The 24,913-nt window shown below is 48.3% G+C and overlaps 1 protein-coding gene across 1 annotated transcript in view; it reads left to right on the forward strand.

Annotated features, from left to right (window-relative positions):
- Window positions 1-306: 306 nt before the first annotated feature.
- The window catches only part of HUNK (hormonally up-regulated Neu-associated kinase), a 109,613-nt gene continuing 85,006 nt past the window's right edge, over window positions 307-24,913 (forward strand). Inside the window, exon 1 of the mRNA XM_039229120.1 lies at window positions 307-570. Coding sequence (XP_039085051.1) covers window positions 307-570 — 264 coding nt within the window. The remainder of the gene's footprint in view (window positions 571-24,913) is intronic.

Below are 24,913 nucleotides of genomic sequence, written 5' to 3' on the forward strand. Positions count from 1 at the left end.
CAGCCGGGCTCGCCGCGCGCGCGCGCGCCAGCGGGGCGACTGTCATCAGCCGCCGCACGGGACCCGGGCGGGGGTCCGGGGTGCCGGCAGGGGCCCGGGCGACCCTCGGAAGAAGAACTTCTTGGGGGCGGGTCCGCGACACCCAGTCGCCCGCTATTGTCTGCGCGCGGCGCGCGGCGGCGGCCCGGGGCGCGGGAGACGCGGGCCGGGCGGGGCCGGGCCCAGGGCGGCGGCGGGAGGAGCCCGGGCGGCCGGAGGCGGCGGCGGCGGGAGCCGAGCGGAGCCGGCGGGCCGCGGGCGAGCGCGATGCCGGCGGCGGCGGGGGACGGGCTGCTGGGCGAGCCGGCGGCGCCCGGGGGCGGCGGCGGCGGCGCCGAGGACGCGGCCAGGCCGGCGGCGGCCTGCGAGGGAAGTTTCCTGCCCGCCTGGGTGAGCGGCGTGCCCCGCGAGCGGCTCCGCGACTTCCAGCACCACAAGCGCGTGGGCAACTACCTCATCGGCAGCAGGAAGCTGGGCGAGGGCTCCTTCGCCAAGGTGCGCGAGGGGCTGCACGTGCTGACCGGAGAGAAGGTGAGGCGCCCGGGGCGCGGGGGTGGCGGGCGGCGGGGACCCTGCCGCGAGCACTGCGCGGGGAGTCCGGCCCCATAGCCCCGTAGTCTCGGCCCCGGCGCCTCCCCTCCGCCCGCTTCCTCTCGGGTTGAAAGAGGGGACGAGCCAAACGCGCGCGTGGGTCCCCGCGGCCGGACTGCCAGCCTGTCCCGGGGGGCGGGGGGTGGTTGGGGGGTGGTCGGGGGTCGGCTTCCCGGGTGGGGGCGGCTGGTTGACCTGCAAAGCCGCCTGCAGCCTTTATGCTCCTCGAAGGGCGCCGCCTGGTGGACAGCAGCGCGTGGGGTGGTGGAGGGGTTCTGCTCTTGGGGTCCCTCCCCACAGGGGCCCCCCGATCCGTGGAGCGGCGGGAGCCAGTCCTGTTACGTTGCGTGGGCCACTGTGTTGAGGGTGGAAGAGCCGCTTTGGGGAAGCTTTGAGTCTGATTTCCCTGCAGGGCTTAGGAGGTGGGGGAAGCCTGAGACCCCAGGAACATTTTCCACCTGTGGGCTGGGGCAGCTAGGGAAGTTTTTCGTGCGCAGACGAGGGTTTTCACAGGGTCCCCCTCCACCCACCCATCCCCCCGCTCCTGCTTTGCAATATCTCCCACCCCTCCACCCTCAACCATGCCCGTCTCCTTCCCTCCATCCCTCCTCCGTCCTCCTCAGCTACTGGGTGGGAGGTTTAGTAAGGACCCTGCCCCGGCAGGGAGCACACTGATACCCCCAGATTTCAGGGGCTAGGAGAGAGCCTTCATATCTTTCGAGAAGAAGAGAAAGCAAGGGAGGAACCGCAGGGACCGAGAGGGGCACCCTCTCCAGACTTGTGTGAGAAGTTGGACGGCTGTGAACCTTTGTTAGGTGCTGCCGAGGTAGATCTAAGCTGTGGCTCGGCTCTGAGAGAAGAAACCCAAGATATGATGACTTACTTTGGAAGTGAGAGGCGGGGGAGGCGGGGGGGGGGGGCGGGGGGTCACCTCAAGCGGTGAGGCTGCCCCAGCCTGCGAGTTGCCCAAGTTTTGGGGCAAGCTCATGGTCTTTTCAGCCTCAAGATTCCCCTGCTCTCCTCTAAGCCTTGGAGTGGCTCATTGAGCAGGGAAGCAACAGCCCCGTGGGGGGACCGGAGGCTGAGGCTTCCTATCTGCCCTCCCGCCCACTGACCTGGGGTCCTCCACCCAGCCTGGGTGTCCCTGGTAACGCTGTACACTGGACCTCTGATGCTAGGGGCAGCCAGCCTGCTCGTCTGTGCCCAGCTTCACCAGCTTCCCTGTCCCTCCTCCTTTCCGCACTGTGTCCTGAAGCCCCTTGCATTTGAGTGCGGGTCTCTGTCTCCCCCTTGTCTCTGGCCACCTGTTCCTACCTCTCCAGGTGGAGCACCTTTGTTCTGGGTAGGTGGGGTTGGAGTGGGTAGTTGAAAAAGTGCCTCTTGCTTGAATTCCCATGTAAAAAGGGAATGTGTGGAATGAACTCACCGAGTTGAGTAACTCTTCAAAGAAGAAGAAAAAACACTCCTAACCTCATTCTTGTCCAAAGGGGGCATAGCATCCTTAACTCCCGTGGCTGGCGGCGGGCTGGCCAACTTGTGCATCTGGCCCAGGCCCCCCTTGCTAACGATAGCACGCTCACTTCCCCATCCCTGGGTAAATCCCTGCCGGCATGGGTTGTAGAACTTGATTTTCCTTTGAAATGTATAGGAATTCCGTCTGGTTGTGCATGTTCCTGCTTGAACCTCAGCAAAGAGGGACGGGACTTTATACCTATACCGACAGCATATGGCCAGCATTACGAGCACATTCATCTCGCCTGCCCCACCGCCCAGCCCCTTCTGGCTTCTCTCCACTTTCCCATGCCATGTTGTGTCCCCAGCGTCTCACCGGTGCGTTCTTGCTCCATAGCATAAGGCTGTTGGTCTTGGCTGAGCTGGGCGAGGATGCGCTTGCAGCTCAGCCCCTATTCGGGGCTTCTGGAGCTCTGGGCTGAGCCCCCAGGACAGCCTGGGTGCAGGGAGTTCTTGCCCAAATGGGGTCTGAGTGAGGAGCCTTCTATACCCTTAGGGGTTCATGCCCTTTCTCCATGGTCTCATCTTTCTTAAATGATAAATTCCTTCTAATCTCAGTGGGGGGGTGGGGTGGCATTAATTGGATATGAAATTGTCATTCTTAGGCTACTGGATTGGCTTTAGTTACTGAGGGTGGTTCCTGGGGGGGGATGTTGGGGAGATTATTCTCATGAGTTCTTCAGCCATGAGAATCAGTGCTTCAGGGGGTTCAGGCATCATGAGAAATCTGGATTTTAGTTCACTTAATTGCTAGCTTTAAGGAAACAATGGATGTCATTCATAGCTTTTATCTCCCAAATCCAACACCTTTAATGCTTAACTAATAGATTAGGGTTTTGGCAGATCGAAGAGATTAAAGTCGTGTGTGTGTGTGTGTGTGTGTGTGTGTGTGTGTGTGTGTGTACTTGCCTGAGGCTGTGCGTGCATGACTTTGTCTGGGAAGGATTGCTGAGTTCCTGAGTCCCTGTCCACACACGTTCCGGATGTTGTCTAATGAAAGCCAAACAACGGTGAGGTCAACGTCCCGCTCTGTGCAGCCTTCCCCTCTTTTTACACGGTGAGCTAGGAAGAGGCTTTTCAGGCTGGAGAAGGGGTACTCATGGGAGCCTAGCAAGGGGAGATCTTGAGGTGAGAGCACCCCGGGGGAAGGGAAATAAGGTGTCCCTCACAGTGGGTGATGTGAATGGCCCTGGAAAGCCTGTCACCCCAATACTGCCCCGTTTTTGGGGGTGCATACTTTGGATAGATCACATCACTTTTATCCTTTCCTTTCTGTTTTAAAGGACACAGACCATAGTGTGGGGGGAGGGGATGAAGTCATGAACACTGTAGTAAGAAATGGATGCATGCCCCCAGTGGAGTGATCCAAGGCAGCTTGTTGTGGGGAATCAGCTCTTGAAAAAGTTGAAAGGGGGGGGGGGGGCGTTGGAGAAAGGGAAGAAGCTGGCATACCCCTGTTGGGCCTTGGACTTCACAGGTGCAGTCTTTAAGTATGCACTGTGTTTTGGGTGATTCGTACCAAAATCCAGGGTACTGCTGGTTTTGGACACTTGAGGGGTGTGTGTGTGTGTGTGTGTGTGTTGCATATTTCGACTTGGTGCATATTTCCAAGAACGATTTGCGCAGGAACCTCCATGGCTTGCTGGACGTTACTATCCGAGTCCAGATGACTGAAAACCACTCTTTCCTGACTTTGATTTCAGGCTCTAATTCTGTCTCCACAAGAGGCTTCCTTTCCGCCGCTGTCTGCCAGACAGCGCATTGCCAGCCTTTCCTCTGAAGTGGTTTGTTTTGAGAGTCCTTTGAATCTAGATGGCCTTGTTACTGCTTGAAAGGAAAGAATGGGTTTGGGTGACACCCACTTTTGTCTGCCTTTGGCTTTGAGTGGATGTCTTCTCTGTTAATACCGCTTTAAAAATAAATAATTCCCTTGGGCCTGTGACGCTCTTAACTGGTCTGCTCTGAGGACAGTGTCTGTGACTAAATGAGCCTGATGATAGGAGGAGGAAAAATGACCACAAAATCGGATTTTGCTAAGTGTTTTGCGTGGCGTTGAGACAAAGGGCAAAGTGGTTGAAGGGGGATGCGGTGGGGGTGTGGGGGAGGTATTGAGTGCTGACTTTGAAAGGCTCAGAGAGGTTGTGCTTGCTGCCCCAGAGATTGCTCCTGGATACCTATGAAATGCATCATTTGGGCACATAAGTTACTGTTACGTTTTTTAAAAAAAACTTGATAAAATAAGGATAAGGCTTACAGAGAAAAGCAAGGTAGATCTCAGGTAGAGAGCAGGTTTTATAGGCAGGGCGGTACGAAGGGGAAAATGGTTGATGCCACAGAGATTTCCTTGGGGGATCAAGTCTTTCTAAGGTACAAGGTTGGGCATATTAATGATTGGCTAAGATGTTTCAATATCTTGTTCTAACCTTTGGTTAAAAAAAAAAATAAGCCGGAGCTATTTTGGGGCTAAAAATAAGGGTTGCCTGCTTAGTAACTTGCCAGTAATGATGGTTTGAGCACGACAGTGCCAGATACCTGGAGTGAAGGAGTTACTAAAAATAGAAATTACTATGTGTTGCAGAACAGGAAATAGGACTAATTTGAGAGATGGCCTTTTGGCAGATCTGTTTTTAGCAAGTATTTCTGAAACAAACAGGTGCTAAATCCTGTGGGTTTTTCTCCCCCCCAGAGTGCTAAAAACTTAGGGGTAATAGCTCCGAAGAACAAGAAATATTTAGAGAACTGGAAATTCCTATTAATCCTCAGTAGGGATTTCTTGGCAAGAAGGAGGCATTTGGCCACAGCACCTGCTCAGTGTGTCGCGAGTGACAAGGCAGCGCCTATAATTTCCGAGATTGGACGCTGCAGCGGCGCATCCTTTCTGAACTTGCTGCCCTGTCTCATCTTTTTTGAAGTCTGCGTGAGCGACGGCAGTTGGCGCGTAGGGCTCAGTTCTCAGTGTTCATTGATACCCTGGGCTCGTGGGCTTCAAAGGGAGCTTTGAATTGGCACCGCAGTGCTGCAAGGTGCCTGGGAAGAGCCGTACAACCCTAAATTTTCCCCGCAGGTGTTGAGTCACCGTGCAGGCTGAGTTTGGTGGCTGCATTCTGCTCCTGCGGTTCCAGGGCAGGATGTCGGGGTGGCGGGGGTTAGCCCCCCTGAAGGTGTGGGGAGCGGCGGCTGGGTCTGTCCCAGAGGCACGGGCAGGCTGGGTATTCTCTGTGACGAGGTGATTTGGGCACCAAGTATCATTTCTCTCCGGATCGACGCCCCCTCTCGATTATTCATGGTCACCGAGGGACCTGCTCTCTTGGCTAATTGAAACCCAGAGAAAAATCCCTAAGCCTTATTTTTAGCAAACCGGTGAAGCCCCTTCCTCTGCCCAGCCCGGGGCCCTGGCTGTCCCGCGTGCTGCCCTGAGCTGAATGTCACGTTCTCCAATGGAGGGCTCTGGCCAGTAAGATGACCGGGAGGGAGGAGGTGGATCTGAGTCAGTACCGGAGTACGCTGATGACCTCCCCAAAGGTAGGGAGAGCCGCTGCGTCTGCCGTGTCACAAGGGCCAGCGCTCCGTGGTGTGGTGCGTTTTGTGGTTGATTTGGGGTCTTCCATGCACTTGCTCACTGTGTACTTGGCGATGCCCGTGAGCAGATGAGAACCAACCTGGCGGGGTCCTTACCTCTACTGATGAAGTAGGGGAATGTCCTGAGTAGGCTGTCTACACACTAGGTGGCTTAAATCTGTTCCCTCACCGTTCTGAAGGCCAGAAGGCGAGGGCCTGGTGTCTACTGCTTCCTGGGGAAGGGCAGGGCCAGGGCCCCGGGTGGGACTGAGTCTTAATCTGAGACCTGGCTGTTTCCGTAAAGAAAGTGGGCAGCTTCCCTGCCCTACTTTGCTGACTAGTCATCATCCCTCTCAGCCTGAAATGAGGGGGTCTCCCCGAGTCCACACTCCAAACACTCTCTCCGGTTGGAGTTTTTAGGGGCTCTGTTGTGTGTGGGGGATACTTTTAGGTGTTCTCTGTGTTTTCTCTGGAGAACTTTGTGTCCACGGAGTTTGGCTAACTTGTCATCCAGTGTGCCTAGTTCAGAGCCAGTGGGAGGGACCTTTCCACCCCATCCTTCCTGGGTGGTGGGAGAAGTTGTTGCAGAAGTTGTGGGAAACTAGATTATTGTCAGTTTGAGTTGATGATTTGGGATGTGGCTGGACAAAGACTACTTGGGTCAGAGCCTTTTCTTTCTTTCTTTCTTTTCTTTTTTTTTCTTTTTTGGTAATGTTTATTTAGTTTTGAGAGAGACAGACCGAGTGCGAGTGGGGGCAAGGTGGGGGGAGAGACGGAGACACAGAATCCGAAGCAGGCTCCCAGGCTCTGAGCTGTCAGCACAGAGCCTGACACGGAGCTCGAACCCACGAGATGCGAGGCTCCAACCCACGAACCGTGAGACCATGACCTGAGCTGAAGTCGGACACTCAACCGACTGAACCGCCTAGGCACCCCAGTCAGAGCCATTTCTTAACATCCACTTACCCTCTCTCTCTGCTGGCTCTTCCTTCCTTAGCTGTGCATTCCTGCATTACTGTGTTCTTTTAGGTTTTCAGTCGTTTTTGTGTGTTTTAAGATTCGTTTGGTTAAGGTTCAGACATGTGTCCTAAAATTCAAAAGCTTCGCGAGGGTATGTAGTGAGAGGTAATTCCGCCTCTCTCCTGTGTGCCTCAGCAAACAATTCCTTTCCCTCCCCAGAGGCTACACTGCTTCTAGTTTCCTGTGTATCCTTCCAGAAACTCTGTGTGCATACAATATACATATTGCACACACACATTGTAAATGCATGGAAAGGCGTACTTTGACACCGTACACGCTGTTCAGAGCCTTGCTCTTTTCACTTAGTAATCTGTGTTGCGCATCCTTCCCCAAATGACTACAAGATTGCCTCACTGTTATTTTTTTGTTTATTTATTTTGAGAGAGACAGCACGAGTGGGGGAGGGGCAGGGAGAGAGGGAGACAGAGAATCCTAGGCAGGCTCCGCATTGTCAGCACAGAGACCGATGCGGGGTCTCGAACCCACAAAACCGCGAGATCGTGACCTGAGCTGAAACCAAGAGTCAGACGCTTAACTGACTGAGCCACCCAGGCGCCCCAGTTTTATTTTTAATTACAGCATTTTAGTCATGGCATGGAGCGAACATGTTTACTGTATTATTCCTTGTTGATTAAGTCAATGGACGTCACTTAAAGAATGAAAGACAATTAAAGAATGGACGTTTAGGTTGTATCCAGTTTTTTGTTCTTCTCAAACTCTGCTACAGTAAAACATCTGGGCCCGTTTGTTATTCTGTAAGGGTTTCAAGTATAGCTGAGGGATAAGTTCCCAGTCTTAGGTGAAAGGGTATGACTGTCTTAACTCTTCATAAATATTGTCAAATTGCCTTCCATAGAGTTTAGCCCAGCTTCCGCACACGTCAGCCTGGTGTGGGGGTATCTTTCTATATCGTTGTCAATACAAGGCCCTCTTTAAACTTTTTGATCTTTGCCAGTCTGGTAGACTGAACAAGGTATCCAGTTTTATTTACAGTTTCTCTTTTTTTAAAAAAAAAAATTTGTTTAATGTTTTACTTGTTTCTGAGACAGAGAGAGAGAGAGAGAGAGAGAGAGAGAGAGACAGCGTGAGCAGGGGAAGGTCAGAGAGAGAGGGAGACACAGAATCTGAAGCAGGCTCCAGGCTCTGAGCTGGCAGCACCGAGCCCGATGCAGAGCTCGAACCCATGAACTGTGAGATCATGACCTGAGCCGAAGTCGGACGCTCAACTGACTGAGCCACCCAGGCGCCTCTATAGTTTCTCTTATTTACAAGTGCGCTGAGCATATTGTCATGTTTAGCAACAATTTGCATGTCATTTCTGTTCATTGTTCTTGACCACCGTTTGCACCCGAGTTTTTGGTTCTTTTCTTATTGACTTATAGACACACTTCACGCATGAAGGACACTGATAGATTTTGCAGCCTTGTCTATCTTCCCCCGCGCCCTGTTTATCTTTGTCTTTGTTTCTTGGTGATTCTTGCTGTCACAGAGGCTGTTTCCCTGGACCCCACAAACTAGAGAGGGACCGGAGGTGAGCTTTGCAGGTCTGGGAACCCCTATGAATTGTATATGGACAATCACATTTCTGGGGAGAGGGTCGATGACTACTGTTGGATTCTGAAAGGCATTATTTACCCCCAGAATGTTAAGAGCCACTCACTTGTTGCCTGGCTGTGTCCACTGTACTGAGAATGGGGATTCTCATTCTCGTTGTTGGGAATGAGGATGTGAGTCCCCTTGGATTGCTAGCTCCTGGGCTGATTGGGCTAAAATTGCAGATTACGCTCAGACCAGGCAGGCTGGTTCGACAACCATGACCTCAGATGGGGCTCGTGATTCTGAGCCCCTGCTCCCACCATGCCTGGGTCATGGGCACAGGGCGTGATAGAGTGTTGACAGGTCTTTGGAAAACCTTGACTCTTGCTGGGACAACTCTGAATCCGCATCCCAGAAGATTATGGGAAAGGCATGGAATTCTGGGTGGGTTGTTGGTAAGTAAGAGAAAGGGGAATATGGAGGGAAATGAAAACCTTTGCTACTTAACTTGGACATAAAGTGCACTGAGTCAAGTGTAGGCATTTGTGTAAAAATACCCCTTGGGCCCCTCTGGAATCTTTTGTCTACCCAGGAAGCCCTCTGGAGAGGGGTGCCGGTGGGCTGAACGAATGGGCCCTGGTGTTTGGAATCATAAAGGTCATCGTGGCCTTGCTCTGATGACATTTGTCCCTCTGCCCCTTCACCCTGCTTCGTCTTTCCTCAAAGGGCTTCTCACCACCTCTGGGGCTGCTGTGATGAAGTACCACAAACTAGGTGGCTTAAACAGAAATTCATTATCACACAGTTCTTTAAAAAATTTTTTTAACGTTTATTTTATTTCTGAGGGGGAGAGAGAGAGACAGAGCGTGGGCAGGGGAGGGACACAAAGAGAGGAAGACACAGAATCTGAAACACGCTCCAGGCTCTGAGCTGTTAGCACAGAGCCTGATGTAGGGCTTGGACTCACAAACTGTGAGATCATGACCTGAGCCAAAGTCGGATGCTTAACCAACTGAGCCACCCAGGTACCCTCCCCCACCCCCGCCTTTTTTACATTTATTTATTTATTTTGAAAGAGAGAGAAAAAGAGAGAGAGAAGGAAGGGGTAGGGCAGAGAGAGAGAGAGAGAGAGAGAGATTATCCCAAGCAGGCTCCACACCATCAGCATGGAGCCTGATGTGGAGCTTGAACCCAAGAACTGTGAAATCATGATCTGGGCTGAATTCAAGAGTCAGGTGCTTAACGAACTAAGCCACCCAGGTGCCCCATTGTCACACAGCTTTGGAGACTCGAAGTCCAAAATCAAGGTGTGGATGGGGCTGGTTCTTTCTGAGGGCTGTGCAGGGGACTCTGCTCCAGGCCTGTCTCCTTGGCTTGCAGGTAGCTGTCTTCTCCCGGTGACTCTTCTGTCATAATCTCCCGGTGACTCTTCTGTCATCTTCCTGTACGTGTGTCTGTCTCTGTATCTGCAGTTCCCCGTTTTAGGAGGACACGGGCTGTATTAAATTAGAGCCCATCCTAACGATCTTACTTTAACGTGATTACCTCTGTAAAGGCTGTATGTCCAGGGACGCCTGAGGGGCTCAGTCGGTTGAGCATCCGACTCTTGACTTTGGCTCAGGTTATGATCCTAGGGTCATAGGATCGAGCCCTGAGCTGGGCTGAGCATGGAGCCTGCTTAAGATCCTCTCTGTCTTTCCCTTTGCTCCTCTCCCCCACTCGTGCTCTCTCTCTAAAATAAAAAAAAATAAGAAGAAAAAAAGACTATGTCCAAATAAGGTCACAGTCTGAGGTGTTGGTAATTAGGACTCGCTATTGTCTGAATGCTTGTGTCCCCCTAGAATTCATCGTTGAAACCTAAGCCCCAGTGTGATGGTATTTGGGGGTGGGGTCTTTGGGAGGGGATTAGGCATCAGGACAGAGCCTCCAGGAATAAGACTAAAGACGGGACCCCAGAAATCTCCCTTGACCCTTGCAAGAACACAGCAAGGAGATGGCTGGCTGTGAACCAGGAAGAGACCTCACACCAGACACCGAATCTGCAAGCTCCTTGATCTTGGACTCGAAGCTTCCAAAACCATGAGAAATAAATGTCTGTTGTTTCTAAGCCACCCCATCTGTGGTGTTTTGTTACAGCAGCTTGGACACATTAAGATAAGACTTAAAGATAGGAATTGGGAGAGGACAGAATTCAACCCATGACGTCACCTGACCCCATGGTAAATATTTATGTCTTGTTGTGTTTATTGTTTGCCTCCCCACTGGACTGTAAGCCCCATGGGGAAGGGATCACTGCTCTATCCCTGGTGTCTAGCGAAGTACTTGGAACAGACAAGGCGCATCGTAAATAGTTTCTGGATGCAGCAGAGAATGCTTTGATGTTCCCAGGACATAAAGGTGGTCTGTGCAGCGACTGGCTCTGCAAGGTGCGGTCTCTCCACTCCTTGTAGTTCACGGGCATGTGTGGGTGAGGAGGCGATTGGACAGGTTGTCCAGCTGGCGTTCTTTGGGAGAAATCCCAGCCCCGGAACAGCTATGCCTTCTGCAGGGATTTGTTAAGGAAGGTGCCCAGGTAGTAGAGTGACAGGTGCCCAGCCAGAGGCAGAAGAATATCTTGTGGTGTCAGGGGACCGCTGATGGACCCTCAGCTCTTCCCCGAGAAAATGTAGCAACACCGCAACAGATGGGCAGAGTTGCTATTTGCAAACATACATTTTTTTTGGAGGTTGTTCACGGAGATGTATGGAGGTTTGGATCTGTCTCTTTGACTATAATTTTTTAATAAGTTTATCAGTCTCCTAAGCCATATTGCTGCCAAAACATTTTGCAGTCTTGCTTGCTGCTCCTGCCCATTCTCTGAGCCATTCGATCGTTTTCCATCTCCCTCTTTGCATCACTTCTGCCATTTTTTATCACGTATTGAGTTCTTGTTGTCTTACATGCCATCCCGTGGCTTTCCGGTAAGGTATCTGGCTTTCTTTCCACCTCTGTTGAGCCATCTCATTTCATGAAGGTCCTCTCTCGGCTGCCTCCTGATCTTTGCTGGAGCTTTGTGAATAGAACACGGCAAGTGGACCGCAGTGATGGGCACCTGCTGAGCCCAGAGCGGGGTGCCGAGGGGCAGAGGAAGCAAGGAGATGTCGCGTGTGCCCTCAAGGAGTCCCACTATTTCTGGGTAGGGATGGTTGGATGCAGTTAGACTCCCAGAGTGTCTTTAATCTGCCTGGAGCAACCCAGGCGTTTCATGACCTCCCGAATCACCGAAAACCTGCAGGAAAGAAATGAGTGCTTGCTTTTCACTTTCAGCACACGGATGTAATACTGATGACAATAATAGTCATAAACACTTAACGGATCTTGTACCATCTGCTGGGCTATGTCCTAGATGCTTTGCTCTGTGACATAATTTCTTCCTTACACTAGACTTTTGTGGTAGGTACTGTTGTACTGATGTTGCAGTGACTGGCCACCCCGTTGTGCCCAGGACTCTCTTAGGTTTAGCAGGATTTGTGAGTTCGAGTCCCGCATCAGGTGCGTACGAGCTGTGCTTCTCTCTCTTTCTCTGTCTCTCTCTCTGTCCCTCATAGGATTCTCTCTCTCTCTCTCCCTCCCTCTCTCCACCCTTGCTCACTTGTGCCCTCTCTCAGTTAAAAAAAAGTTTTTAGAGCATTTAAAAAATTATTATTATTATTATTAATTTTTGTTTTTGTTTTTAAAGAGAGAGCATGAGTAAGGGAGAGGAGCAGAGGGAATCTTTTTAAAAAAATTTTTAATGTTTATTTTTGAGAGAGAGAGAGTCAGTGTGAGCAGAGGAGGGACGAAGAGAAAGGGAGACACAGAATCTGAAGCAGGCTCCAGGCTCTGAGCTGTCAGCACACAGCCTGATGTGGGGCTCAAACTCATGAACCATGAGATCATGACCTGAGCTGAAGTCAGATGCTTAACTGACTGAGCCACCCAGGTGTCCCGAGAGACAGAGACAGAGAGAGAGAGAGAGAGAGAGAGAGAGAGAGAGAGAATCTTAAGGAGGCTTCATGCTCAGCTCAGAGCCTGACACAAGGCTCGATCCCACAACCCTGGGATCATGACCCGAGCTGAAATCAAGAGTTGGATGCTTAACCAACTGAGCCACCCAGGCACCCCTCAAATACAAGTTTTAATGAGCGGCTAATTAGGTCATGAATCAGCAATGAATAAACCAAAGCCCAAAATTGTAGGCCTAACTGGGGAGCTTGTTGTAGATGACGGCCTCCATGTCGGGCCCCGGGCGGTGAAGGATGCTTTTCCTCTGGCTCTGCTGTGCCAGCAACACCGCGCACTCTGCGTCTAAGTGTGGCCAGCGGTTCTGGTCCGCCACCTTTTCCAAGTTCACTATTGATTGAGGACCTTGAGCCTTGCATGTGTGTATGTTTGTAAATCATACATATATAAATGTGTATACACATATATACAAGTTTGTGTTTATATATATGTATTAAATAGAAATCATAGAATACTATGATGAATACATAACTTTTGGCAGCAGATTTTCTTAATGAAGGAAATAGCGAGGACTGGTAGCTCTTCTGAGTAGCTCTGGTTAGCTTTTGTGCTGGAGGGGAAAATAGGGGAGAGAGGCGTTTGAGTCACAGTCAGCAGCAGGCGCATGGCTTAGGTAGCCCACCGAACAGTCCCTACGAGTCTTCTTGTTAAACCCCCCTTTCTATAAGAATGAATGCAGGTTACTTATTAAAGACGAAGCAACACACCTAGTGCTTTGACCTTACTTCTGTGCGGGTGATACGGAGCTCGACACGCTTTTCCAAGGTCCATTTGGGTTGAGAAGGGGCATCGGAGGCGAAGGGAATGAGGAAAACCCGGGTGAAAAGGAGGCCACAGGGAAAGTTGGCCGTGGAGTCTGGGATCCGAATATTCTAGCATTTTATCTGACCCTTACTTTCGTGAAACCAAATGGAAAAAGAGAAGGGTTATCGCTGATGTAATCTGGTCTTTAGTTGGCATTACTGCTACTCTGATGTAGAAGTCTAGCTTTCCAAGTGCATTCCTTATTCCAGGGTAAAACTTTAATTAGAGAAACTAGTCTATGACTCAGTTCTCTGTTGAACATTTATATTTAGTAGTACTAATAAAAAAAACCCCAAACTTGTTTTGAAAACACTTCTCTAGGTTTGTAAAGTGTCATTCCCACAGGATGACGTTTTAGTCTATTAAAAACTAGCATTGTGATCAGTAATTGCCACTTCCAGCCCGATTTGACATAATGAAACTTGAATTTCCCTCTGGAGGGATGGCTATATGACTGTCGTGCAGCCGCCTAATTCATTACCCTGAGATGCTTGTTTCCTAGCGCCAGAATGATTTTTTTGTCTTTTTTATCTTAGAAGGCCATTAAATTAAAGCACCTGAGGGTGTGAGAAGTAACAAATAGTTCCTTTCCAATAATCAGACTTAGACTAATGTCTTCCAGATTGCAATGGGACATATGTATTTAAAAATAAATACAAGTCACCTAATATGAAACAGCTTTTTTCATACGACCAGCTATAAATATTAAAAAATTTTTTTAATGTTTTATTTATTTCTGAGAGAGAGAGAGAGACAGCGTGAGCAGGGGAGGGTCAGAGAGAGGGAGATACAGAACCTGAAGCAGGCTCCAGGCTCTGAGCTAGCTGTCAGCACAGAGCCTGATATGGGGCTCGAACCGACGAACCGTGAGATCATGACCTGAGCCGAAGTTGGACGCTTAACTGACTGAGCCACCCAGATGCCCCTAAAATGATTTTTAAAAGCATTTTTGACCAAGTATTTTGTGTCTTAAAATTCCTTAAACCATGCCAGTCACAGGTACATTCCAGAGTATTTGAGATTATTAATCAGTCAGAATAAATCCTGGGCTAATATTTATTAGCCCACCATGTCTTTTTTTCTTGCATAGCTACTTCCGTACACTCTCTTCATTAATAACTCTGCCACTTGCCAACACACTTTACTAATCACATTTCATTTTCTACTCTTCTTTTGCTTTAAATACCTTAAAACAACTGTCCCCTTTTTTTGAATAATTAAACGTTTTTGTCTGTGGTTCCATGTGGAAAATAAACAGCAACACAAAGAAGAAAATAAAAATCACCTGTAATCACACAACCCAGCAATAATCGCTGTGAACATTTTTAGGTGTTTGGGCTGGGTACATGTGATATGGAGCTATGTATACCAAGATATATCTACCTAGAGGTGATTTTCCCCCCTTTGAGCCCGTATGTTACAAATTCGAGATTCCAGTGTTCATAGTGTAATTTTACTGTTCTCCCCCTCTTAATATATAGAGAGTTTTTTCCATGTTGGTCAATATTCTTAAAAAATTTTTTTTATTTTGGAGAGAGCGAGAGAGCACAAGTGGGGGAGAGGGGCAGAGGGAGAGAGAGAGAGAATCTCAAGCAGGCTCCACTCTCAGCACGGACCCTGACACAGGGCTCAGTCCCCTGACCCTGGGATCATGACCTGAGCTGAAGTCAGGAGTTGGATGCTCAACCCACAGAGCCACCCAGGCACCCCTAAATATTCTTTTAAGATTTGATTTTTCGTGATAACTAGCATTCCATTATTTAGAGTTACTGTAATTGTACAAACTAGTTCCCAACTGCTGTCTATAGACGTTATATTTAACATTTCCGTACATAAATGATACTGCTTTTACTATCCTTGAATGTACATTAGTAAGCCACTCCTTAGGATGAATACTCTGAAGGCTTTTGACATATTGCCACATTGCACTTCAGAAGGATTATGCCAAAGGACACAATGTATAGGGTGACTTTTAAAAAGCGCATTTTGGTAATTAGTAGGAGTAGTCATAATTTGTATACTTGACTAAGATTTTGTGTATCTTCTGTTAACGATTGTTAATGATTTTCCCCCTATTTCTCCTGTTTCTTTTATTGATTAATACAAACGTTTTACATTTTAAGGAGATTCACTGTTTATTTTTGGTATGTTGCAAATATTTTCTCCCAGTTGGTCCTTTGCCTTTTAATTCATTTTATGTCTCCTTTTTGTTTTTTGTTTTTGAAGGGGGGGCATATACAAATTTTAATTTTGTTTAGTTACACCAATGAGTCTTTTTTAAGTATTTTTTTTATTTTTTATGTTTCACTAGAGGGTTTGTTATTAATTTTGCTTTATAAATTTATTACTGCTAAATAATGTATGAGTCTTGTCCATGTTTCCTTGTTGTCTGCAGAAGAACCTTTGTGTTGCTGGGTGGGAATTTTTTACTGTATTTTTGAATCTGTTGCAGTTGAGCCTAATGATATCAAGCACAGGCTTTAGGGGCTGACAGTCTTGGTTCCTACCACCTGTGTGCTCCTTGGTAGCTGTGTGATCTTGGGCAAGGCATTCACACCTTCCAAACTTGAGTTTCCGTGTTTGTAAAATGATAATACCTCATGGGTATTCAGTGGGAATTTGATTTTATACACACATACACACACACACGCCTGTGCATAAAAATATACATATAATGTATATACATGTGTATAATGTATGTATAATATACATACATACAATGTACATACACACAGATTTCTATATATGTATATCTGTGTAAAGCACATATTTATCCTGAAAATATATTCAATGTTATGTTAGTGAACAAACGACAGTTGGTTATTATCTTCTGTTAGACTTCCGTGTTTATATTTAACCCTTAAAGGTATGTGTGAATGAGGCTTTTTCAGATAGTGAGAAAGAGATCCTCACCGAGTTTATCATGGATGCTGGAGTTTTCTTTCAGGGATAAAGCGAAGTGAGGAAGAAGATGAGGGAGGGCTGCAGCTCTCAGCTCCACAGTCAACACCTCCCTGAGGGCCTGACATTCCATAAATTCCACTTCCCTCCTATGTCCCTGCCCGGAGCTTCCAGCAACTTCCGTGGTTCTTAGGGAATATTCCTCTGTCTGTCCTCCTCTCTGCCTCACAGCTCCTTACTATCGGTGGCTTCTCTGCTGACTGGTTTGTACTTTCAGCTCTTTCTAAGTGTTAATTTTTTCCCCTTACATTTCTTCGACTGGCGACAGAATGCTAGAAAGGTGTGATCATTGAACCCTTACCGGCCTTACCTTCTCATTAGCTTCTCGGCACGAAGCATCCTTCAGCAACAGAAAGTTATTTTAACGGTGGAAGAAAGAGTAAACCTAAAGATAATTCTCCACCAGTTCCCACATGGACATGGTGTGGAAACATTTATTGGACAACTTAATTCCCCATCTTTGGGTTTGGTCGCCGAGTCTTTATTTAGCACTCAACAAAACGTTTTACTGTTATGATTTCTTCTACATTTGTGGGTTTGAAGATAACAAAGTTGTATTTGTGAACTGGCCCTTTGCTAGAAGTCCACGGTATTTCCGCTGTGACCCAAGGCCTCTTTAGATTCCAGGACTGAGCTGAGAATTTTGTCTTGGATTATTATTGCCAAAATTTCTGTGTTTCCAGCTCCTAAGGTGTCCCCAAAGCTCCCCCCACCCAAAGGCTACTTTGTTCATGTACCTTTTTCAGCTCCATTTGGCTCTCCGTTTTGTCCAAGGAGTGAGAATAGACTTTTGATTGTTTCCTGCCGCCTTTGGGACAGGAATACTTCTTGAATTAGGGCTAATTTTGGAGTTTAAGTATTAAATGTCAAATATTGAAGAAAGCACGTCTAAGATCTCTTTGTTGTCAAAGAGAAGGTCATCTAAGGCTTAGGGGAAGGGAAAGGAAGAAAGAAAAGGGAAAACAGAAAATAGCTGATGACTTCTCGCTTTTTCAAATCATTCCCTCTACACCCATGGAAAACCGTTCCCCATTTTCGGAACCTCCTTTTTAAGACTGATTTCCCAATCTAAAGTCATTTGCTAGGTGTCCCACAAGGCAGAATGGTCACTGCTGGAGAAATTTCCCAGTTGTAACCACTTTTTAAAAAAATACCTATCGTTACTTGGCCACTGGAGATGATCATGTGTTTTTCATTCAAACACTTACTGATTGCCTTCTTCACGCAGTGCGCTGCTACCCTGTATGGGCTTTTGTACAAATTAGAGAAAGACATGACTAGGTAGACCATTTAGGAAAAGGCACCCCCTCTGGGCAGACCATTTAAAAAAGGGTGTTCTCTCTGAGTGGTTCAGCGCTAAGAGGCGTGGTTTGGTGAGCAGACAGCATTTCAAGGGCCCCTGGTGGCTCAGTGGACTGAGCATCGGACCCTTCATTTCAGCTCAGGTCATGATCCTAGGGTCGTAGGATCGAGCCCCACATCAGGCTCTGTGCTGAGTGTGGAGCCCGTTTAAGATTCTCTCTCTCCCTCTCTGCCCCTCTCCCCTGCTCACTCGTGTTCTTTCTCCCTCTCTAAAATAAAAAAAAATCAAAAGAATTAAAAATAAATTTCTTTAAAAAAACCCCATTTCCTCCAGGGCACATAGGATGGCAAACCAGTGAGGCCTGGGTTTCTGTCCCTGGTGGCCCCCACCAAAGGATGCTTTTCTGTAAGGTACCAGATGCCCTGTGAACAAGAGTCCTGGGTCCGGGAGTCAGAATGGAGCCGCGAACCACAGACAGGACGTATGGTGGTGCGGTGAACACTTTTTCCTGACGCATGATGGATGGAGCGTTCTAGGCTTTTCGGGGGTCTCGACTAAAGCTCTGCAGGCTCAGCCCTGGTGCCTCTCTGGGAAAGTCCACTCTGTTGCTTTGCTTTAGAAGAGAAAGATAAGCATGACGCGCAGGAAATCCGGCTCTGTTTGTGTCCCTTGCCGCTCAGCAGACATAAGACATGTTCCAGCACATGTAACTGGGGAAAGCTTGGGGGAAATGCCCTTCGCTTGAGCCGCAAGACCTGTGACCCCCTGTCTCCTGAGTCATCATTCAACCTGACGGAGGGGCCCCGGGCTGAGACTTCCTGTGTGTTAAGAGCTATAGCAGCTGTTCAGCTGGGGTCTGATAGACCCCTCTCTGTGCCGCTCAGAGACAAAGACACCCCCCCCCCCCCCAACGCACTGATTGCCTATCAGCCCCTCTGCACCGCTCCTTCCCTGGATGGGTAAGTAGTGTGACAGTGTAATAAGGGCTCGGTGACCACCGCTTGCAAGTGGAGAGCATGAAAGTGAGGGTCTTTGAACAGAGGTTCCCCCAGCCCCCACACCACTGCTGGGGAAAGGAACGTGACGGTTTTGGGTTTCTCTGTGTGTAATCTGAGAGGCTCATTCATCTCGGTGTGACAGAGGTGAATTTCAGCATCAGGGAAGTAACTTCTGATTTATCACAAGCAGCTGGGTGGGCCATGCCTCATTGGCGTACAGGAATATGCAACCTTTTAAATATTGTAGCTCAGTGTGACTTCTGCCCCCCGAAAGGGCTTGTGAGCTGGTGCCTGGTTTTGAGATAGTTGTCAAGCCTGTCGCCTTGAGCATCCGCTTGTGGACACCCCCGTCTTGCCTTTGTTGAGGTGTTTGTTGAGGCTGAATTGTGTGCCCCTCCCCCGCAAATTCCTATGTTGGATTCCTAACCCCCTAGTCGCTCACAACGTGACTGTCTTTGGGGATGGGGCCTTTAAAGAGGTAATTATGGTAAAATGAGGTCATGTGGGCAGGCGTATACCATCTGTGTCTTTATAAGAGGAGATTGGGACACAGACATGCAGAAGGAAGACCGTGTGACGACACAGGGAGAAGATGGCCACCAACAAGCCGAGGAGGGAGGGCCTCAGAAGAAACCAGCCCTGCAGACATCTTGATCCTGGACTTGCAACCGGCACAACTGTGAGAACATAGATCCTGTGGGCTTAAGCCTCCTGGTCTGTGGCCCAGCAAACACACACGGTGTTTATGCATCGTATTCGCTAGGTGCCCTGAGAGCGAGGACCAGCCTCAGGGCCATGCGGGGCCACTTCACCGTAGGGAGTTGCATTATATCCAGGTAGTATAGTGTCTGGTAACAATGCCCTCACTCCGTAAGGAAATTAATATTGCTGATTGAACTGATTTGTTTTTGTTGTGTGGTGTCATCTGCTGTCTGGTTCCGAGTAGGAATAGTTTAATCATCCAACCAACCAACTAAGCAACCAACCAACCCACCCACCCCCTAACCAACTCTCTGAAAATACTCAGTGCCAGTAGTACTTCTGTTCGCCTGGTATATTTGTTTTGACAGCCTTCAGAAGAATACAGTGTTTCACATTTCTACTAGAATATCCTAAGGGACATATTTGGATATATGGAATTATGAAGACAGTCCGTAGAGGTAGTTAGATTTTGTTTGTTTACGAGATGTTGACACGTGGCTTAGAAATAACTCATGTATGATTTGTGTGAACCGACAAGGCTATTCTGTGTACCTTTTGCAGCGTTAGTGTTGGAAATATTGTTATGGCTAATAGCATTCTGTCACGTGTGTTAGCTTTCCAGGGCTGCGGTAACAGAATACCACCGACTGGGTGGATCAGACAACAGAAATTATCATCTCAAACAAACCAAGTTAATTTGGTTCTGGAGGCTGGAAGTCTAAAATCGAGATGTAACAGGGGTTAGTTCTGTCTGAGGGCTGTGGAGTGGTGGGCAGTCTGTTCCAGGTCTTTCTCCTAGCTTCTGGTAGCCTCAGGTATTCGTTGGCTTGTAGATGGCACTTTCCCTGCATTGTGTGTGTGTGTGTGTAGTTGTCTGGGTCCAAGGTTCCCCTTTTTATAAGGATACAGTCATGTTTGATTAGGGTCCACCCTCATGACCTCCTCTTCATTATCTGCAAAGACCCTATTTATGAATACAGTTGCACCCATAGGTACCGGGGGGGTGAGGACTTCAGCATCTTTTGGAGAGACACAACCCAGTCCATAACATCACACTAGGATATTTCTCCTCATCATGTTGCATTCACTCACTAGCCCTGAATGGCCTATGGACCCTCAAAGCAAAGAGCAAGAGACAGGCAAAGTCAAGGGGACAGTGAAGGAGGTGGAGTGTTCAGGACCAAAAGAGACAGTGCCTGGACATTGATGTTCCTTGGGCTTTGGGCCGAGAGCACTGCCTGGACCCTCCTCTGACCCCCGTGTCCTAGTTTTCTGGAACATGGAACTGGCTCCATCCCTTCTGGGATGCTGGCCGCTGTTAGGGGTGCTTGGGGCTCATTGTAGAGTGACAGTTGACCTGGGGAGAGGAAGGGGAGACCAGGTGGAATAGAGAGGGCTTGTAGCTGGGGCGCCTGGGTGGCTCAGTTGGTTAAGTGTCTGACTTTGGCGCAGGTCATGATCTCATGGTTCGTGAGTTTAAGCCCCACATCGGCCTCTCTACTGTCAACACGGAGCCTGCTTCAGATCCTCTGTCTCCCTCTCTCTCTGCATCTCCCCCACTTGTTCTCTCTCTCTACTTCAAAGTAAATAAACTTGAGAGAGAGAGAGAAGTGTTGTAGAAGTGCAGACGGTTATGCTGACGTTCTTGTCGAGGATGCACCAGGCCCTGGACACACACTTGAACTCTGAGTCCCCCAGGTGGGCTGGCTTCCATGGGAAGGCAAGGAAGTGAGCAACACAGGGCAATATTTTTCAGCCTTATTGTTTACCCACATGTAGCTGTGGTGAACCTCTACCTGGCACGATCATTTTATGTTTTGTGGTTATTATCAAGACAAGCTTTATATTTTGTGGTTTCATTGGGGCAAAGTTAGGAGTGTTGAATATGTGTTTTGTGAGCTGTCTTTTCTTCTAGACGCTAGAGGCCCTTTCTCTGTCTCTTGGTCACCCTTATGGAGAGGCCCAGCGTTGAACTTTGCTGTGGGGTGGGAGAGAGGCTTCCGAAAGTGTGAAGAGAGGCTGATTGTCAGACTAGCTTTGGGTGAAGCAATGAATTTGGGAAGTTTGAGAGAAAGGGCAGTGTTTGCCCATCCTGCAAGAGACTGGTTTGAAAGCGAAGCCTTTAATACCCACAAAACATCCAATCGGTTTGCCTTGATAGTTTCTCAGGCGTCTCTTGAGGAATACCCTTCGTGAACTTACTCTCTTTTATGGCTTAATGTTGCACACATTTATAATGTATGTTATAGGGGAGACTGTTTTAATGATTGTAAGTTGCTCTGAAGTTATCACCCACTTCCACTGCTTTCTACAGGCAGATGAGGGTAAGGGGAGAAGCTTTATCTGCACTTGATGCTGTGGAGGAAGTGAGTTTGAAGCCGGGAGCAATTTCCTGATGAACTAACCTCACTTTTATTTTCTTTCATAGTTTATTGTCAAGTTGGTTTCCATGTAACACCCAGTGCTCATCCCCACAAATGCCCTCCTCCATGCCCATCACCCCTCTTCCCCTCCCCCCACCCCCATCAGCCCTCAGTTTGTTCTCAGTATCCAAGAGTCTCTCATGGTTTGCCTCCCTCCCTCTCCCCACCTATTTTCTCTCCTTCTTCTCCCCCATGGTCCTCTGTTAAGTTTCTCCTGTTCCACTTATAAGTGAAAACATATGATATCTGTCTCTCTCTGCCTGACTTATTTCGCTCAGCATAACACCCTCAAGTTCCATCCACGTTGCTACACATGGCCAGATTTTATTCTTTCTCATTGCCATGTCACATTCCATTGTGTAGCTAAACCACATCTTCTTGATCCATTTGTCCGTTGATGGACACTTAGGCTCTTTCCATGTTTTGGTTATTGTTGAGAGTGCTGCTATGAACATTGGGGTCCATGTGCCCCTATGCATCAGCACTCCTGGATCCCTTGGGTAAATTCCTAGCAGTGCTATTGCTGGGCCATAGGGGAGTTCTATTTGTTAATTTTTTGAGGAACCTCCACACTGTTTCCAGAGGGGCTGCAGCAGTTTACATTCCCACCAACAGTGTAGGAGGGTGCCCGTTTCTCCACATCCTCGCCAGCATCTACAGTCTCCTGATTTGCTCATTTTCACCACTCTGACTGGCGCGAGGTGGTATCTCAGTGTGTGAACTAACCTCACTTAGATCTGTTCTTACATTCTGTGTTACTTTCCTGGGCTTGCTGGACAGAGCGCCACAAACCAGGCAGCTTAGAACAACAGAAATTCATGGCCTTGGAGCTCTGGAGACTAGAATGGTCCATATTTCCACTGAAACAGGTGGCGAAATCTTCCTTGTCCCTTGCCCAGCTTCTGGTGCTTGGCCAGCAATCTTTGCTCTTCCTTTGCTTGCAAACGCGTGGCTTAGGCTCCCTCTGTCTTCACAAGCCCTGCTCTACGTGTCTGTTCTCTCTCTCTCTTTTTTTTAATGTTTTATTTATTTTTTGAGAGAGAGAGAGAGAGAGAGACAGTGTGAGCAGGGGAGGGACAGAGAGGGGGACAGAGGATCTGAAGTGGGCTCTGCACTGACAGTGGACAGCCTGATACGGGTCTCGAACTCTTGAACTGTGAGATCATGACCTGAACCGAAGTCGGACACATAACTGACGGATCCCCCCCGCGTGCCCCTTTCCTCCATGTTGCTTTTTGATTTCATCTCCTGCTGACCGGTCCCTTTGCCACATTCAAGTTTAGTCCTTGTTAATCCTCTGTATCTCCAGTTGCTCACCCCATAATCCATCTTAACCACTTAGAAACGAACTCTAATCCTGCCACAGGCCTGCTAACCCCCCCCCCCCCCCCCCCCCCCAGATTGGTTGGCTTCCTTCTTATTTAGAGTAGATTCTATATTCCATGCTCTGCATTCAGGGCCCTGTGTGCTCAGGGCTGTGTTCTCGTTTCTGTCTCAACACCATTTGTGCTGGTCCAGGCAAGGCGGGCTCTCTGTCCTCTGAGTGTCCTTCATGGGGGCTTGCTGGCACGCCTCTGCTCCCCGCCGGCCCCTCCTGGCTGCCCCCACTTCTAGTCCATTCTTCCATGGGGCCTGCCCTACTCTGCCCAGCCTGTGGCCTTTCCTTGCCTACCCCACGCCACCTCTTACATTGCACGTGACATGTTGGACGTTGCTTCCTCACCTATTTGTAGGATTATTTAGGGAGAACCAGGTGTTCAGGAAAAAGCAATTTTCATCTGTGCCTGTCCCCATGCATCCCATGCGGTGGTACTTGGGCCGCTCAGTAGAACAAAGCTCTTCCCATGGAGGCTCTGGCTGCATTTCTAAGGCTTTGTCACAGTCCAAAGGTTTCCTCTGGACAATGTCCCTCCATCGAGCCCTGTGTGATACCTCAGTTAATCAGTACTCTGGAAACAAGCATTTGTCCAAAGTCGCCCGCCGGTTTACTGTGGTTTATTTTTAACTTGCTGATGTACTGGATGCAGAGTGGCTGGAGAGAATTTCCCAGGTTTTGGAGCGGATGGGATCCTGGTAACCTTAGCGTACTGCGTTAGCTTCCCGGAGCTGCCGTAACCGAGCACCGAGCCTGGGTTGCTTAGAACAACAGAAGTTTATTCTCTCACAGTCCTGGAGGCCAGAAGCCCGAGATCAAGGTCTCGACAGGACCTCGCTCTCTCCCAAGGCTCTAGGAGGGATCCGTTCCCGACCTCTCTCTCAGTTTCCAGTAGTTTCTCACTGTGACCTTCATCTTCCCCCGTGTGTGTATCTCTGTGTCTAAATTTCTCCCCTTTTTGTAAGGACACCAGCCGTATTGGATTGGGGTTCACCCTAGTGACCTCATCTTACCTACTTACACTTGCAGCAACTCTGTTTCCAAAGAAGGTCATATTCTTAGGACCTGGGGGATAAGGCTTCAGTGTGGAATGTTTTGGGGAGGGACACCGTTCAACCCCTAACAAGTACGAAGCTTGTTGAATGGGACTAGTCCCAAACTGAGATTTATATGGCTTGGTGACTGCGGTCTCTGCGTGTGCCTTTTTATTTGGTTTCACACCATGCCGTTGACAGACAAATGGCAATTGTCTAAATAGCTCATTAATTTCATGCTTATAGATAACTAAACCACGTAATTTGGGTCACTAAATGGATCCCCGGTTCGCTTGATTATTTATGTAGCTGGGGTTATTCAGACAGTTGCCTACATTGATTGATTGATTGATCTGGACCATGGAGACCGGTGCCTAATTACAGCATGAATTTTTTAATACTATTCATACTATTAGTTAATATTTTCTTAATGTAATGAGGAAAACGTGTTCAATATAATGAGATTATCACTATTGATCTACTTTAAAAAGCTATGGCAATGATCAGAGTGTCTAGCTTTTTGTTTGTTTTGTTTTTTAGATGGAGGGGGAGAGGTGAGGTTTGTAACCAGTATATCTTGTCTTTTATAAAGGACACTATTAACATCTTCCCAGCCTGATTTTGACATAACAAAGCTCCATTAATTTTGATGGAAGAAATAGATAACTGGCACTTGACCCAAATTCTCAGTAGGGACCTGGTCGCACAGGAAATCACAAACTGAGAATAATACCCCCAATCACAGGAACCCCTATGTGAAAAATAAAAGAAGATACCTCAGAATTTAAAATGTATTCTCAGAGTTAGTGATTACATACTTTTAAGTGGGAAACATCTTTTTGAAGTCTGTGATAGTCTGCTTTCTTGAAATGATTCTTTTATTGGACTTGACTATATAAATATTCATGTTGCTGTATGTGTATATTTTATATTGTTTCATTAGTTACTTTTTTGCTATTGGAATAGCAAAAAAAAAAAAATGTTTGCTAGATACTGAAAATAGTATCAAGGTGAAG

Source organism: Hyaena hyaena, unplaced genomic scaffold, assembly GCF_003009895.1.
Source record: "Hyaena hyaena isolate Hyena2069 unplaced genomic scaffold, ASM300989v1 scaffold_2, whole genome shotgun sequence".
Lineage (NCBI taxonomy): Eukaryota > Metazoa > Chordata > Mammalia > Carnivora > Hyaenidae > Hyaena > Hyaena hyaena.